The following is a 15,150-nucleotide window of genomic DNA, read 5'->3' on the forward strand; positions in this document are numbered from 1 at the left end:
GGCATCGGGGAGTATGTGAACATCCGCACCGGCATGCCCTGCCACCTGCACCCCACCAGCTCTCTCTTCGGCATGGGCTACACTCCAGACTACATCGTTTATCACGAGCTGGTCATGACCACCAAGGTGAGCGGGCCGTGCCCTCCCTGCTGGTGGGCGGGATGTTCTCGGGTGGGGGGGGGGCGGGTTGGGGCCGTGCCCCCCCTGCTGGTGGGCGGGATGTTTTCGGGGTGGGGGTGGGGGGCGGGTTGGGGCTGTGCCCTCCCTGCTGGTGGGCGGGATGCTCTCGCGGGGGGGGGGGGGGAATGCCCTCCCTGCTGGTGGGCGGGATGTTCACAGAGGGTGGGTGTGGGGCCAAAGGAGCTTTGCCTTCCATGGTGCAGGTTAGTGCTGGGCTTAAGGGGGTGTTGGTGCTTGGGAAGGGGAGGTGGGACCTGTGGCCTGGTCTGCCTGTGCTCTCTCTCCCCCCAGGAGTACATGCAGTGTGTCACGTCCGTGGATGGAGAGTGGCTCGCAGAGCTGGGCCCCATGTTCTACAGCATCAAGCATGCAGGGAAGTCGCGCCAGGTAAGGGGGGGTACTCCCCTGGGGGCAGCCTCCATGGAGACTGGGTTTTGCCCACCGCCACACTCGTGCTGCCTGCTCTGTGCCTGGCTATGCCCATAACCCCGCAGGCCTGGGGAGCTGCGCCGGGCGCCCAGCTAGGCAGGACTGGACACAGGCTGCAGCCTGTGCCATGGGCCTCTCCCCTTCCCAGCCCCTGCACTCAGAGCTCTCGCCCTTGCTGCTGCTGCAGGAGAATCGCCGTCGGGCCAAGGAGGAGGTGTCTGCCATGGAGGAGGAGATGGCTCTGGCTGAGGAGCAGCTGCGAGCACGCCGGGAAGAGCAGGAGCGCCGCAACCCGCTGGGTAGCGTGAGGTGGGTGCTGGGCATGGTAGCAGGGGCTGTCCCCAAAGGGCTGCGGCACGGGGCTGCCTGGGTCTAGGGGGATAACGACTGCTGTGAGTAGCGCCCGAGGGTGGAGGAGCAGCTCAGGCACGGGGGCTTCCGGCCCCATGGCTAATGGCCCTTGCTCTCCGTCGCAGGTCTTTGAAGATCTATACTCCAGGGCGAAAGGAGCAGGGGGAGCCCATGACGCCGCGCCGCACTCCTGCCCGCTTCGGCCTGTGAGCAGGTGCTTCGCTGTGCTGGCCTGGAGCTGATGGATTCCCTGCAGGGGTCTGTCCCCCGCTGTGTGTAAATGTGACTCTGGGGTGCTGGGGCCCTGCCCTGCACCTGCACACACCTTGGCACTGTTTGCTACAGAGGAGAAATAATTTTATTTGTATAAATGTCGGTGGCCTCCAGCCCTTGCTTTGTCCTGTGCTGCGCTTGGGAGGGTCCTGCTGCCTTTCCTGGAGCTGGGCCCCCTGCAGGTGTGAACATGACTGGAGGCTGCGCCAGGCTGTGTGAGCGTGAAGCAGCCCCAGCTCCTGCGCACCGGGCACGGCTCCGGCCTGGATCAGCTGCCCCTGCGTCAAAGGGCTCTACGAGAGGGGCTGGTGCAAGATGTCCAGTAGCTGTGCCCATGGTGCTGCCAGCACAGACAGTGCACACCCATCTGTCGCCCCACCTGCAGCCTCGCGGAGAGGTGAAGTCCCTACGCCCTACCTCTGCTGCCTCCCCAGACTCGGGTCCCATCTCCCTCCCAGAGCCAGTGATTTTGTGGGTTGCAGCCCCGGCCCTGGGCCCAGCACGGCCAGTTGCCGTTGGCTTCCACTAATGTTGAGGTAGCGGTGCCCTTCCTGGGCTGAGAACAGGGCAGCAGCCTGGCTGTCGCTGTGGGGAAAGAGGGGATGTGCTGACCTCTGAGCCCCCTTCTTGGGCTTGATCTCTGCCCTCACACGACAGCAGGCAGTGGTAAATGTGGCCTGGCATCAGAGGAAGGGCCTTGGTCACAGAAATCGCAGTGTGCTCAGCCTGAGCACCAGCAGGGCTGCTTGCTCCACAAGCTTGCGCCAGGGGCTGGTATTCACTGCTGCAAGCTGGGCTGTGGCAGCTCCTCTCCTGGGGGAGAGAATCCGCCTCAGGGCTGCTGCTGCTGCAAAGCTGGGCCCAGCACCTGGTGCGAAGCGTGGTCCCTGGCCCTGGGAGAAAAGGAATCAGCCCCCCTGTGAGTCTTGCGCTGCTTGGCCCCCCAGGCTGTGGCTGAGCTGGGGGAAGGGGCAGGAGGGAGCAGTGCTGCTGCAATGACTACATGGACTAGGGATTGGGGGCTGGACTAGCGACACATTTAATGGCTGAAATACATGGGCTGTTCCTAGTAAGTGGGGTTTGCTGAGGGGGATGCAGCCCCCGCCCTGCCGCCGTGGTGGGTGACAGCCTGTGCCTGTGGCTTATTTCACAGTGCAGGCTGGGCCCGGGCCCGCAGCAGGTAGCTGAGGTAGCTGCAGAGGACGTGCCTGCCCTGTGCACAGTCCTTGCTGGGTCCATCGTGCAGGCGCCAGGCTGGAAGAGAGAGGGACCTCACTCCTCGCCCAGGAGCAGGGGCCATGGCTGCCGAAGCACAGCCCGTGCGTCTAAGCTGCTGCCCTGCAGAGCCTGGGACAAGAAGCACAAAATCAGCAGCAGCTCTTGGCAGCAGGGCCCTCTTCCCCCCCCAGCCCCTCCTGGAGCCTGCCCCCGGGCCCAGCTCTGCCTGCTAACGTCCTGCTCACCTTCAGCCGCTCACACTCAATGCGCTGCTTGGCCACTTCGCCTTTCAGGTGCCTGTTCTCCTGCTGCAGCCTCGCCAGCACCTCCTGCAGGTGGCTGTGGGGAAGGGCAGGGAGGCAGTGAGCTGGCACTGGGGCGAGCAGAACAGGCAATGGCCCAGTGGGCAGATGGAGCTCAGACTGGGTTGCACCCGTCCCCACAGCCAGTTCTCTCGACATTCCCCACACAGCGGGTGGGCTGCTGCACGCCTGCAGGGCGCTGGTGTAATCCTGGTGCCGGGCTCCGCTCCCAGCACTGGGACCAACCCCTGCATGCAGCTGGGGATGGGGCAGGCTCGCTGCTCCTGTCTGTCCAGTCACAGCCCAGGGGCCAGCAAAGCAATGGGGGTGCTAGCGCCCTTCCCCTATTCAGCCAGGGTGGGGTCAGAGCCGCACACCCCCCCTGTCCCCCCGTGTCAGCTCCCTTAGGGCTGATGCACAGCCAGCTGCCCTTGAACCTGGCACACCTGCCCTGGTCTAGACAGGTGGCTGCACCATGCCAGGCACTGGTCCCACTTACTCCTTCTCGCCTGTCAGCTGCGCGATGTGCTTGATCTGTTCCCGGATCTTGTGCCCCAGTTTGTCATTTGCTTGCCTGAAACAGGGCCGGAGGGCAGGGTCAGTTGGTTCCCATGGAGCCGTGTCCGTGGGCTGAGCGCAGCAGTGGGAGCCCAGCCAGAGTCACCATCTCAGGGGCTCCCACTGATGGGCATGTGGGGAGGCAGCTGTTGTGCCAGTCTGGCAGAAATGCCATGGAGGCAGGAGCACAGCTGGTGCCGGGCTGCAGGAGCGTAGCCTTGTTACCCCGATGCCATGGCTGCTCGGGGGGGGGGGAGGGGGGGCGCGCTGGGCTGGGCAGTTGGGCAGGAACACAGCCTGATGCCTTGTTACCCCGATGCCATGGCTGCTCAGGGAGGGGAGGGGGGCGCGCTGGGCTGGGCAGTTGGGCAGGAACACAGCCTGATGCCTTGTTACCCCGATGCCATGGCTGCTCGGGGAGGGGGGCCTAGGCAGTCATGTGGAAATGCAGCCTGATGCCTTGTTAGCCCGATGCCACGCCTGCTCAGGGGCGGGGGGATGGGGGGGGCTGGGCAGTCGTGCAGGGATGCCGGACTGCAGGAACGCAGCCCGATACCTTGTTACCCTGATGCTGCAGCTGCTCGTGAGAGGGGTAGTTGTGCAGGGATGTTGGGCTGCAGGAATGCACCCTGATGCTACAGTGGCCGGGGGGGCGGGGGGGGGGAGGGGGCTGGGCAGTCATGCAGGAATGCAGCCTGTTGCCTTGTTAGCCTGATGCCACGGCAGCTCATGAGGGGGGTGGGGGGGCAGTCGTGCAGATATGCTGGACTGCAGGAACGCAGCCTGATGCCTTGTTACCCCCATGCCACGGCGGCTCGTGATGGGGGTTGGGGGGCAGTTGTGCAGGGACGCTGGGCTGCAGGAACGCACCCTGATGCTACAGCTGCTGGGGGGGGGGGGGACTGGGCAGTCGTGCAGGAACACAGCCTCTAATGCCTTGTTAGCCTGATGTCACGGCAGCTCGTGAGGGGGGTGGGGGGGCAGTCGTGCGAGGACGCTGGGCTGCAGGAACGCAGCCTGATGCCTTGTTACCCTGATGCTACGGCTGCTGGGGGGCTGGGCAGTTGTGCAGGGACGCAGCTTGATGCTTTGTTACCCTGATGCTACGGCTGCTGGGGGGCTGGGCAGTTGTGCAGGGACGCAGCTTGATGCTTTGTTACCCTGATGCTACGGCTGCTGGGGGGCAGTGGTGCAGGGACTCCCAAGGCAGCTTTGGCTCAGCCCCCTCACTCACTTTTGCTCCTTCACCCAGTGGCTGACGTTGGCCAGCACCAGCTCGCTCTCGCGGTGCAGCCGGCGGCTGTCTGAGCGCGCAGCCCCCAGGGAGGAGCGCAGCGCCTCTGCCTGCAAGAGAAGTAACACAGCACCAGCCCCACAGCCAAGCTAGAGTCCCCCCACCACCACCTGTGGCTGGGTCACGTGGCGCTGCACAGCTGCCTCTGGACACGGACGGGTTCAGCCGAGCCAGGCTCAGCCGGCCACCGGGGACAGCTACGGAATAACCTGCCCCTGGGCCACGCGTTGCCTGAGCCCTTGGGTGGGGAGTGGCTCACAGCTGGCAGCAAACACCCACTCGGGAGAGACTGGAGGGGGGGGCCTACCTCACTGCTGGAGGCCATGAACTTCTGCCGTAAGACACTGAGTTCCTGCTGCAAGCGGGCTCTCTGCCAAGGAAGGGCGTGTTATGAGCCAGGGAAATGCTCCCAGCCCGCCTGGTCCCCAGGAACGCAAGTCTGGCTGTTGGTAGGGGTGAACTAGGCTCCACGTGAGGGTCAAGCCCACAACCCAGCCCGGCTCCTAGGTCCCCATGCGCTGTCCAGTCAGTGAGCCCTGCTCACACCACGAAGGCACCATGCCCCTGGTGCCCCGGGCCGAGGGCCACAAAGCTAACAGCCTCATCTGCCCTGCCAGCATTCAGGGACTGTACTGGGCCAGCCCCGGGGTTCTGTGTGATACGCTATCGCCCCCCCCCCCCACTTACCTCTTCAGCGGCACCATGGAGCTTTTCTTTCAAGGAGGCCAGTTCCACCTTGAATACGACCAGGTCCTCATCCCGCTGCGCCAGGACCTGCGCGTTCTCCTGGTACCGCCTCTGCCAGTGCTGCACTTGGCTGCTCCGCTCCTCCAGCTGCTCCTTGAAGGACTGGGCCTGCTGGGAATGAGTGGCGGCAGGTGGGGGCTGGGGGGGCGGGGGGCTCAGGGAGGTGGTTGCAGCGCCTGGGTCACTCACCTCCTGCTCCCTCTGCTGCTGGAAACCCTGCAGCTTCTTAAGCTCCCCGTTGAGCTGCCTCAGCCGCTCCTCCCAGGCTGCTGCCTCCTCCTCCAGCTGGGCTTCCCTGGCCTGTGTCCGCACCAGCTCCGCCTGCAGGGCCGCCATGTCCTGCGCCGTCTCGCTGAGCTGTCACGGGATGGAGCAGTAGGGGCGGCAGGCCCTGGGGCAGGCAGCTGGGCTGCACTAACACCCCCCCAGCCTTCCAGCAGAAGCGAGAACTGTACAGACACGCTGCTACACTGGGCCAGGCCTGGCTGGGAGGGCCAAGACCCCTGCCCCAGCACAGGCCCCTGGTGCTGCACTGAGGGCAGGGGGGGTCAGCACTGAGTGTGCTAGGCACTTGTACCAAAGCGGGAATGCTCTGTACGTGGTCACTGACTGCTCCCCATGGGTGCCAAAGGGTAACGCTCCTGGGCCACGCAGGTGCCAGGCAGGCTGTGTGGGGCATCCAACCGTCCAGGCCGCTGTGAATGCCCCATTCACTGGCGGCTCCAGAGAGACGCTGGGCGCCGCAGGCTGGGCCGCAGGGTGGTGCCAGCAGGCGGAGCAGATGCACACCATGTGGCACGGGGCCGGAGAGCGGGTGAGCCCACGGAGCTGTGAGCCCTAGCCCTGCCCTGGGGGTCAGAACTGCCTCTGCCCACGCTAACACTAGGCCAGCACTGCTGCTCCAGCTCAGCGGAGCTGATGGGGTCCCTGGGGTAGGCCCTGGCTCTGCCCTACCTTTTCCAGCGCCTCCCTCTGCTTCTCCTGACAGGATGCAGTTCTCAGTGTCAGGGCCTGGATAGTCTCCTCTGCTGCAGTCAGCGTGCGGGTGCTTTGCCACTCTCTGGCCTGAGCTGCTCCCAGCTCTGCCTGCAGCTGGGCCAGGGCTGACTCCTGGAGCGTGGCCTGTGGGGAGTTCAGCACTGTCAGCTGGGCACCAGCAGCTGGGCCAGCTTCTGGCCTGTGCGGCTGGAGCGCTCACCTTGCCGGCCTGCTGCTGTATCTGCTGCTGGAGTGCTCCAGCTGGGCGCAGCACTGCCTCAGCTGCTCCTGTAGCTAGCACCCAGGCAGGGCCGTCAGCAAGGCGCGCTCGCTCACCTCTCCACACACAGGCCCCAGCCAGCCTCCGTATCTCCTCCCTTGCCCCCCACGGCCACTGCCCCATAGTGGCCTTGTCTCCCGTTCTGCTGGGACCCATCACGGGCTCACCGCTTGCTCGCTGCTGTGGAGCTCTCGCTGCAGCTCCTGGCGCTCACTGGCCAGCAGGCACTCCCTCTCCTGGGCTCCCTGCAGCTGCCGCTGGAGCTCTTCCTCCCGGCTCTGCAGCTGGCTCAGCTCCTCCCGCAGGGCCTGCTGGGTGGATTCCTGCTCCTGGAACTAAGGGAACATGGGGCTGCAGGTGCGAGGCCAGGGCAGCACGTGTGCCTAGGGAGGAGACGCTGGGCTGGGCAGGGCTGCGGGGTCACTGGGCTGCAGGAGCTGAGACAACACTTCCTGCATGGCTGATGCTTCCAGCGGGCGACCATCCCCCCTCCCCCACCTAAGCAGGGTACTCCCTTTCTGTCTTGCCTGGCACCCAGGTCCCCCCAGTCCCAGGGGGAGGCCACGCCGAGCCTGTACCTGCTGCTGCAGGGCTTTCGCCTGCTCCTGGCTCCTCCCCAGTTTCAGCTCCATCTCGGCCATTGAGTGCTGATGTTGCATCCCCTGCTGCAGGGCGACCTGGTGCCTCTGCTTCCACTGGCCCAGCTCTGCCTTCAGGCACTCCAGCAGCTTCCTGTGGGCGAGCCCCCAAAACAGAGCAGCTCCAGCCTCTGCCCTACGACCCCTGGGAGCCCAGCTGGACACCTCACGTGGCAGGCTCACAAAAATCAACCCTGGTTCTGCCCGCTGGCCCCTTCCCATCGTGAGTGGCTCTGTCTCGGGTCTCCCTGTCCCACAGCCACGTCTCTGAGTGCTGCCTGGTGCTGCTCGGGGTCATGGAGCCTGGCACGGGCAGATGCCAACATCCTGTGCCCCTTGCTGGGCTCTTCCCACCTCCACCAGGGACCACTGACAGGTCCCCGGCTGCTCCCAACCTGCTCTGCTCCACCTCATCCATGCTCCTGGACAGCTGCTCCTGCAGCGCCCGCTGCTCCGCCTCCAGCCTGCGGCTGGCCTGCTCCAGCCGGCCAACCTCAGCCATGCGCTCGCTCAGCTGCTCCTGCGTGCTCTGCAGGCTGCTCTGGGCCAGCAGCAGCCGCTCCGCCTGCTGCACCAGCTCCTGAGCTGCCAGAGACAGGGAGGAACATGCTCATCCAGCTGCTGCCCATCACACACAGCAGCTGGCCCCCCAAGCTGGGCAGCAGGAAGGAGACTCCTGCTCCTGAGCATACCCAGTGCTCCGCCATTGACACAGACTGGAGCCGAGGCCTCTGCACCTTGTGGGCAGCTGGAGCTCATCACCTGGGCGTTTGGGAGGCTCTGAGATGACTGGAATGGGCAGGCTCAGCTGTCTGCCATCAGGGTCAGCTATCCCTGTACTGGGGCCCACCGTACGAGTTCCCTGCAGTAGCGTAAGGGGCAGGTGGGACTCACTCAGGGGAGGGGCACTACGTGGGCGCTCCCCACCCTGGAGCTGGTAGATTCCAAGCGGGACCACTCCGGGACTGTGGAACAGAGGCTGGCACCTGCCAGGACTTTGGGGCATGTCTCTCTGGGGAATGCCCCAGGCAGGCAACGTGTCTCGCCCGCCTTCCCCGAGCCACGAGAGCCTGAAGCCATTGGGGCCAAGGGCACAGCCAGGGCGCAGCTGCCTCGCTCACCAGCTGCTTGCTGCTGCTGCTGGCTGTCCTGCAGGCTCTGTCTCAGCAGCTGGATCTCCTCCTGCAGGCTGTCGCTGGCCGCCTGGCTCTGCTCCCTCTCCTGCTGGGCCTGCTGCAAGCATGCGGCCAGGCTCCTGGCCTCTGCGCGCTGCTTCTCCAGCTTCAGCTCCTTCTGCTGCAGGACACCACGAGCCTGCCGCATGGCGGCCTGTGCCTGGTGGAGCTGTTCATCCCTCCTCTGCATGATCTGTGCCACGAGAGACACAGCACTGCCACAGACACTGCCCCACGGGCCACGCCACCCACAGCCTGGACCCCGCCTCCGGCACAGCCCCACAGCCACAGGCCCCTCCACGTAGCCCCCACAGGTGCTGCCGCATCTGCCTGAGACCTGGGGGAGGCTGGAGCCCTCTCCTGCTGCAAACGCATGTTGACCCAGGGCCCTGGCTTGTCCCTTCGCTGGGTCCCCGTCTCCTGGGCTCACCTGCTCCTTCTGCGCACACAGACGGCGGCTCTCCCGGAGCTCGCACTCCAGTTGCTGGATCAGCTGCTGCAGCTTGGCCACCTCCAGCTGCTTCCGCTCCACCTTAGCAGCTGTGTCCTGCCTCAGACGCTGCACCTCCAGCTCCAGTGTCCCGACGGCTGAAAAAAGCAGCGCCATGCTAGTGCCAGCTTCTGCCTCCTGCAGCTGCCCAGAGCCGCTGGCTGCTGTAGGGCGTCTCCACCGACCTGTTGGGCAGCGCTGACGGGCCCAGGGGCCAGCAGCAGCTTCACCCGCCCCGGGGCTCTGGCTGGCAGGAGAAGCGGCCACTTCCTTTACCTTTCATGCTGCTGTTCTTCTGCTCGGCCACTCGCACCAGCTCCAGCTTCAAATCCTGCACCAGGCACTGGTACTCCTCGGCCCGCTGGCTGTGCTTGGCGCGGTCCTCGTCAGCGTGGCTCAGCCGCTAGACACAACGCAGCAGCACAGCTCAGTCACTGCTGTGGGCAGCCAGCTGCCAGGCCTGGCTGGGCCTGGAGCAGTCCCAGGGCACTGGCCGCTCAGTGCTGCCTGGCGCTCCCTGCCAACATCCGTGGGGGCAGGGGCGGGACGGTCCTACCTGCTGGAGGTTCTCTGCCATGGCGACTTGGCTCTCATAGCTGGCGTTGGAATGACTATGAGTGGCTGTGTAGGAGGCAAACTCCGTCTGCACATGCATCAGAGTCTCGTCAGCTTCCAAGCACTGAAACCACAGGCAGCAAGATACCAGTGGGCTGGGCCCCAGCGAGTCCCTGGGCAGCTGGGCACAGATGGGTTTACTGGCCTCCCCAGGGGCTGAGTCTATAGACGAGTGTGCCAAAGTACAGCATATCAGCCCCCCCCCGCCCCCCAACAGCCAGGAAGCCCCGGAGGGCCCTGAGCTGTGCATACAGCTGTGAGGTGTGGCATGACGGCGCAAGCCTGAGCCGGGTATCTGTACAGTGTGTGCAGTACGCCACGCACCCAGCACGCTACCCAGGCTCCGGTCAGGCTGGGAGAGGAGCCGCTTAGCTCTGCCTGGCTGACCACTGTGTATTGCATGGCTTACAAGGGAAGGCTATGGCCATGTGGGGGCCGCTGCTGCTCAAGCCTGCAAAGTTGACAAGAGCTCACAACAACCTGTGCAAGGCACACCCAGCAAGGATGCGGATCAAAGAATTAAGCTGGTTTCTCAGGAGAGGCCGCGCCTCCCCATAGCCGTCACACAGGGTAGGTGCAGGGAGTCAGTGTGACGAAGTGGGCCTGTTCTTAATGTTTCCTCTGAATACTGTGTGGGTGCCTCAGTTTCCCCTATGCATTTCTTAAGTTGCCGGGGCGGGGGGGGGGGTTCAGATTGTTGCAGAGCACAGGGCCAGTGCCCACAAATGGCCGACACTCTATCACCTGGCAACTAATGCCCAGGCCCTTCCCCCCTGCAAGGGGATGCTAAAGGTGCTGGAGAACAAAGCGATAAGGTGACCTCCTGGCCCGGGAAAGGAACAAAGCCCAGAGGAGGAGGGGCTGGAGGGGGGTTTCAGTTTGGAGCTGGCTGGGGATGGGAAGTGAGGGCAGATGGGAGTGCTTTGGGACGCTGTGAGTGCTACGAGGGCCCAGTGCTGGACACGCCAGGGGGTGCTCAGAGGGACAGCGGAGCCTGTGCAGGCTGGGAGGGGAGGGCTGGTGCAGTCGGGGAGCTGGCCCCTGCCAGGCACAGACGAGGCTCCCTCATGCTAAGGGCAGGCGGTAGCGAGGTGCCACCCAGCCCTTGGACGCACCACATGGCGGGAGGGTGGAGCGGGAAGCCCGGGAATGCCTTGTGGGAAGGGACGTGTGGGATTAGAACACCGCTGCCTGCACTGCTGTGCACATTGTAGGAGGTTGCAGGGAAGAGCCACAGAAATGATTCGAGGGCAGGAGACCAGGCCTGGCCGTGCGGCTTCAGGCGCTCGAGCTTTCGCTCTTCTCCAAGGGACATGGAGTGGTGACGTGAGTACCACGGCTCCTTAGCTTCCTGAGGAGCCAATAGCGGGGCTGCAAGGCAGCACAAGGCAGCAGTAGAACCAAGGGCTGGGCATTAAAGCCAGACACGTTCTGCTGAGCACAAACCGTTAGCAGGGTGGGCGGAACCACCCGCCACGGGACGTGGGGGCCTCGCCAAAGCCTGAAGGGGCCTCGGCCACACAAGTGGGGCTGAACGTGGGGGGTAACTAGGTGACGCTCCTGGTACCCAGGTCAGCCTGGCTAAGCGGCTGCGCCTTTCTGGCCATAGAGCACACAGTTACTTGCCCTGCCGTAGCTGCAGCTCTGCCAGCCATGCTGGCTGCGTGGCTCCCACGTGGGTGAGATCAGCGGCGGGGCCTGAAGACCTAGAAAGCAGAGCAGCTGCACCCAGCCCTCCCCTGCTCATGCAGAACCCTGGCTCTGGAGGATTCTGGAAAGGCAGGCCCAGCGAGCGGGTTGTGGGGGCCACACAGGCAACGCCAGGCAGACCCACAGGGCAAGTAACCAGTTCTTTTTGAGCAGGCACCTGTAGCGCCCACTGGCAGAGACTGACGAGCAGTGGCCCCCCTCTCGAGAAGGTGGGACCGAGGAGGCTTGACTGCACGGCTGCCCTACCAAATGGGATCGCACCCTGCTGCCAGCTCAGGGCAGAGCCGGGGTTCCACCACTCAGCAGCCGACATGGGGCTGCTCTGGGGGCATGCGGCGAATGCAGCTTGTGCTCTGGTGGCATGAGCTGTGCTGGTCGGAGGGTGTGATGAAGTGGGGCTGTTCTTAATGTTTCCTCTGACTACTGCGTTGGCGCCTCAGTTTCCCTATGCATTTCTTAAGTCTCCAGTGTGCAGAGGTGGCCGACACTTTGTATCCTGGCAACAAATGGCTGGGGCCCTCCCCCACCCATGCAAGGGAATAGCTAAATGTGAACAAAGAGCTCAGGTGACCTCCTGGCCCGGGGAAGCAATTTGCCCCAGGCCCCGCAGGGGCCCCCATGAGAGTTTTTTGGGGCCCCTGGAATGGGGACCTTCACTTGCTCCGGGAGCCCCGGAAAACTCTCATGGGGCCCGGGCCCCCCGGAGCTTCTTCCGCTCCGGGTCTTCAGTGGCAATTCGGCAGTAGGGGAGGGGTCCTTCCACCCCAGGACCCGCAGCCGAAGTGCTGGGTCTTCAGTGGCAATGCGGCGGCAGGGGCCCCCACCACCACTGAAGATCCCAGGCCCTCTGAATCCTCTGGGCAGCCCTGCGGGAAAGAGACAAAGGAGGGGCTGGGGTGGGGGTGTTCAGTTTGGAGCTGGCTGGGGACGGGATGTGAGGGCAGACGGGGGTGTCTGGCTCACTGGGCCCCAGAATGGACCGGGCTGAGGGATCAGGTTCTCTGTACCTACAAGCTCTGGTTCAGATTGTGTTCCTGTCATCTAATCAACCTCTGTTTTACTGGCTGGCTGAGAGTCACGTCTGACTGCGAAGTGGGGGTGCAGGACCCTCTGGCTTCCCCAGGACCCTGCCTGGGCAGACTCGCTGTGGGAAGCGCACGGAGGGGCAGAGGATGCTGAATGCTCCAAGGAGAGACCCAGGAAATGAAGCCATGTGAGCTTCTTGCCCTGCAGACAGTCTGCTCTGAGGGAGAGGAGACTCCCCACAGTCCTGCCTGGCATTGTGGGGAGCAGTTCCAGAGCATCGCCCAGGGACTCTGTGACAGGCTGTCTGTGACACACTGCTCTGGGGAGGGCTGTGGGACAGGTTGGGATCCATGCAAGTGAACCAGATCACGAGTACATTTATGGGCTAAGTCCCTGGTGTCTGGAGTCGGTCCAAGTGTGTACTGCACCCTAGTCTTGGTGAGTCTGTGACCAGCGTCTTTGCAGGAGGTGTGGCTAAGGACCCTCTCACTGTGATGGGGCTCTGGAATCCAGGGCATTGCCCTGGGGGCTCTAGTGGCCGTTCCTTCTCTGGAAGCTGCTCTGGTTCGTCCCGGTGTGCAGCCAGGGGCTGGCAGACACGCAGGTGGGGACTGAGAGCTGGTTACTGCCTCAGTCTTTGGACACTGGGGGGATTCTGACCTGAGAATTTGGTCAGCCCAGATGCTAGGAAGATGTGGAAAGATTTTACCTTGAACCAAGTCTAGTTTGTTAGATTTTAGTTACTAGGAAGTGTTTTGTGTTTATTTCTCTTGTAACCATCGCTGACTTTAATCTTACACTTATACTCACTTCAGTTCTACCACGTGGTAGTTAAATAAACTTGTTTTATTCTTTAATCAGACCAACTCAGTGCTGTGTTTGAACTGAACTATTAAAGTCACAAACTTTCCCCTTCGAGGGACAAAGCTCCTCTAATCTCCGAACTGCCCAGGAGAGGCTGGACTGTGCAGCACACACAGTCTGGGGTGGAATCCAGGACTGGGCGTGTGCTGGGGTCACCGTGCGGGTAGGAACCAAGGTGGCTGGAAGCCAGAGTGGGGCTGGTGTGTAGCTGACAGGCTGCTGGGCTCAGAGGGGCTGGCCCAGGGCTGCGGCTACACACAGACACTCAGGGGTGCCCCACAGGCTGTCTGGCGGGTTGTGAGCAGCCCACATTGGGAGCTACAGCAGTGTTGTGAGGCACCCCAGGTTTCAGGGCAGGTGGTGACAGCCCCTCACCAGTCTGGGCTGCTCTCCGGCATGGGAAAAGTACCCACTGTGAAGTGTTTCCAGCTGGGACCAACAGGCAGCCAGTGCAGATTCCAGAGCACTGGTGTCCCTCATCCCGACAGAGATGCGCTGAGTCCTGCACTGCTCCGCCAGAGCATGACATGGCAGTCTGGAGGGACGGTGTGTGAACTGGCAGGGGAGCAGGTGTGAATGCTGGCGTGCAGGTGACGGTCTCTAAAGCCCTCACAACACGCCAGCCCTGCACACAGGCCCTGCCCCAGGGACGGAGCAAGCCAGGCCAGCTGCCCCACTTCTCTTCGCTCACCTTGGTCTGACTGGCAGCCAGCTGCTCTCGGAGGGCCTGGATGCTCTGCTCATGCTGGGGGGTGTGCTGAAGGCTCCTGCCCAGATCCTCCTGCGTGGCATGAAGTTCTTGAGTCAGCTGCTCCACGGCCGTCTGGTTCCTCCTGCCCGTCATCTCCTGTTGCAGAACCAGCTGCTTGCTGCACAGGTTGATGATGATGTCATCACACTCCCACATCTGCAGCAGGGATGGGAAGCAGCTGTCAGAGGGGCCAGACAGCAGGACCGGCCCAACCCGCGGTGCTGATTAGTGGGGTGGGGGCTGGGCCAGCTCCCCTGCCTGCAGCCTGGCTCCCTTCCGAGGGAAGGGTTGAGAATGACATGGGAGGAGGCCAACTGCCCACTCCACGAGCTCCCCTGGGAGGAGAGCAGAGGCAGATGGGCAGCCAGAGGCCATTGAGCACCAAGCCTGAGTCTGTGCAGCCTGACACCGGGGCAGAGTGGGTGTCCAACCTGCCGACTGTGACCTGGCGCTTTCCCAGCTCGTTTGCCCCAGGCCAGCGGCTGCACTGCCTGTGCTGGGCAGCGCTTCTCTGAGCGTCACACGCTCGGCACCGCGAGCACGGTCACAAGCCACGGGCCTTCCCGTGGCCCCTGCACCAGGGTGGTTCCCCTCCGAACCCACACATTGGGAACACGGTGCAGCCCCTCCAGAGCCCGGAGCGCCAGGGCTGACACCACTGGTATTGTGCCCTTGAGTCCCCCACCCCAGCAGGTGAACTGGAGAAAGCCCGGGAGGGTGACTACAGGAAACCTCTCAGCACAGACATGGCCACGGGGCCTGTGCAGCTGGCTGGAACTGTGCTGCAAGAAGCCTGTGGGCTGCGGGGCTACTGCTAGCATGGCCAGGCCCAGGTGCCCAACCCCCCCGTGCCACGCAAGGCAAAGGCACTAAGAGAAAGCACCGTCAGGCCCACCTGGCTGCTCATGTCCTGGAGTTCCTCCTCCAGGCTCTGCACCTTGCCCTCCAGCTCGCCAGCTCTGTTCAAGGCGGCCTGGTATTTCTTCTTGTACAGATCCAGGTTGCTCTCGGTGGAGCTGCTCTTGCTCTTGGCCATGGCCAGGTGCTCCTGCGCCTCTCGGAGCTGCTCCTGCTGCAGGCAGAGCTCCCGCTCCTGCTTCTGCACCACCTCTTCGTAGTAGAACACCTGGGAGTGTGACAGACTGGAGAGCTGCCTGCCGGCCTTTGCCCCACAGTGCCAACACTGCCCCACTAGCACTGCTGTTGCTAGCGCGCCTGTTGGCGGTGTGGCGAGGGCCAGCAGGGCTCAGGCCCGAAGGCCAGTCAGAGAT

General features: G+C 63.7%; 2 protein-coding genes across 8 annotated transcripts in view; one reads left to right on the plus strand and one right to left on the minus strand.

The window, feature by feature from the left end:
• The window catches only part of DHX38 (DEAH-box helicase 38), a 29,617-nt gene extending 28,282 nt beyond the window's left edge, over positions 1 to 1,335 (plus strand). For both annotated transcript variants that reach the window (XM_050922236.1, XM_050922234.1), the window contains exons 24-27: positions 1 to 126; positions 472 to 567; positions 797 to 918; positions 1,086 to 1,335. In XM_050922236.1, the coding sequence (XP_050778193.1) occupies positions 1 to 126; positions 472 to 567; positions 797 to 918; positions 1,086 to 1,170 (429 nt within the window). In that variant the 3' untranslated portion in view covers positions 1,171 to 1,335. The remainder of the gene's footprint in view (positions 127 to 471; positions 568 to 796; positions 919 to 1,085) is intronic.
• A 921-nt stretch (positions 1,336 to 2,256) lies between these two features.
• PMFBP1 (polyamine modulated factor 1 binding protein 1) overlaps positions 2,257 to 15,150 on the minus strand; it is a 368,361-nt gene continuing 355,467 nt past the window's right edge. For 5 of the 6 annotated variants that reach the window (XM_050922219.1, XM_050922220.1, XM_050922221.1 and 2 more), the window contains 15 exons: positions 14,775 to 15,005; positions 13,820 to 14,035; positions 9,470 to 9,592; positions 9,190 to 9,316; positions 8,370 to 9,011; positions 7,644 to 7,833; positions 7,189 to 7,342; positions 6,778 to 6,945; positions 6,307 to 6,474; positions 5,542 to 5,709; positions 5,293 to 5,460; positions 4,913 to 4,975; positions 4,546 to 4,655; positions 3,253 to 3,327; positions 2,257 to 2,790 (listed from right to left, as the gene is read on the minus strand). In XM_050922219.1, coding sequence (XP_050778176.1) covers positions 2,601 to 2,790; positions 3,253 to 3,327; positions 4,546 to 4,655; positions 4,913 to 4,975; positions 5,293 to 5,460; positions 5,542 to 5,709; positions 6,307 to 6,474; positions 6,778 to 6,945; positions 7,189 to 7,342; positions 7,644 to 7,833; positions 8,370 to 9,011; positions 9,190 to 9,316; positions 9,470 to 9,592; positions 13,820 to 14,035; positions 14,775 to 15,005 — 2,793 coding nt within the window. In that variant the 3' untranslated portion in view covers positions 2,257 to 2,600. The remainder of the gene's footprint in view (positions 2,791 to 3,252; positions 3,328 to 4,545; positions 4,656 to 4,912; positions 4,976 to 5,292; positions 5,461 to 5,541; positions 5,710 to 6,306; positions 6,475 to 6,777; positions 6,946 to 7,188; positions 7,343 to 7,643; positions 7,834 to 8,369; positions 9,012 to 9,189; positions 9,317 to 9,469; positions 9,593 to 13,819; positions 14,036 to 14,774; positions 15,006 to 15,150) is intronic. The other variant, XM_050922218.1, reaches the window with a different exon arrangement.

Source organism: Gopherus flavomarginatus, chromosome 14 (genome assembly GCF_025201925.1).
Source record: "Gopherus flavomarginatus isolate rGopFla2 chromosome 14, rGopFla2.mat.asm, whole genome shotgun sequence".
Lineage (NCBI taxonomy): Eukaryota > Metazoa > Chordata > Testudines > Testudinidae > Gopherus > Gopherus flavomarginatus.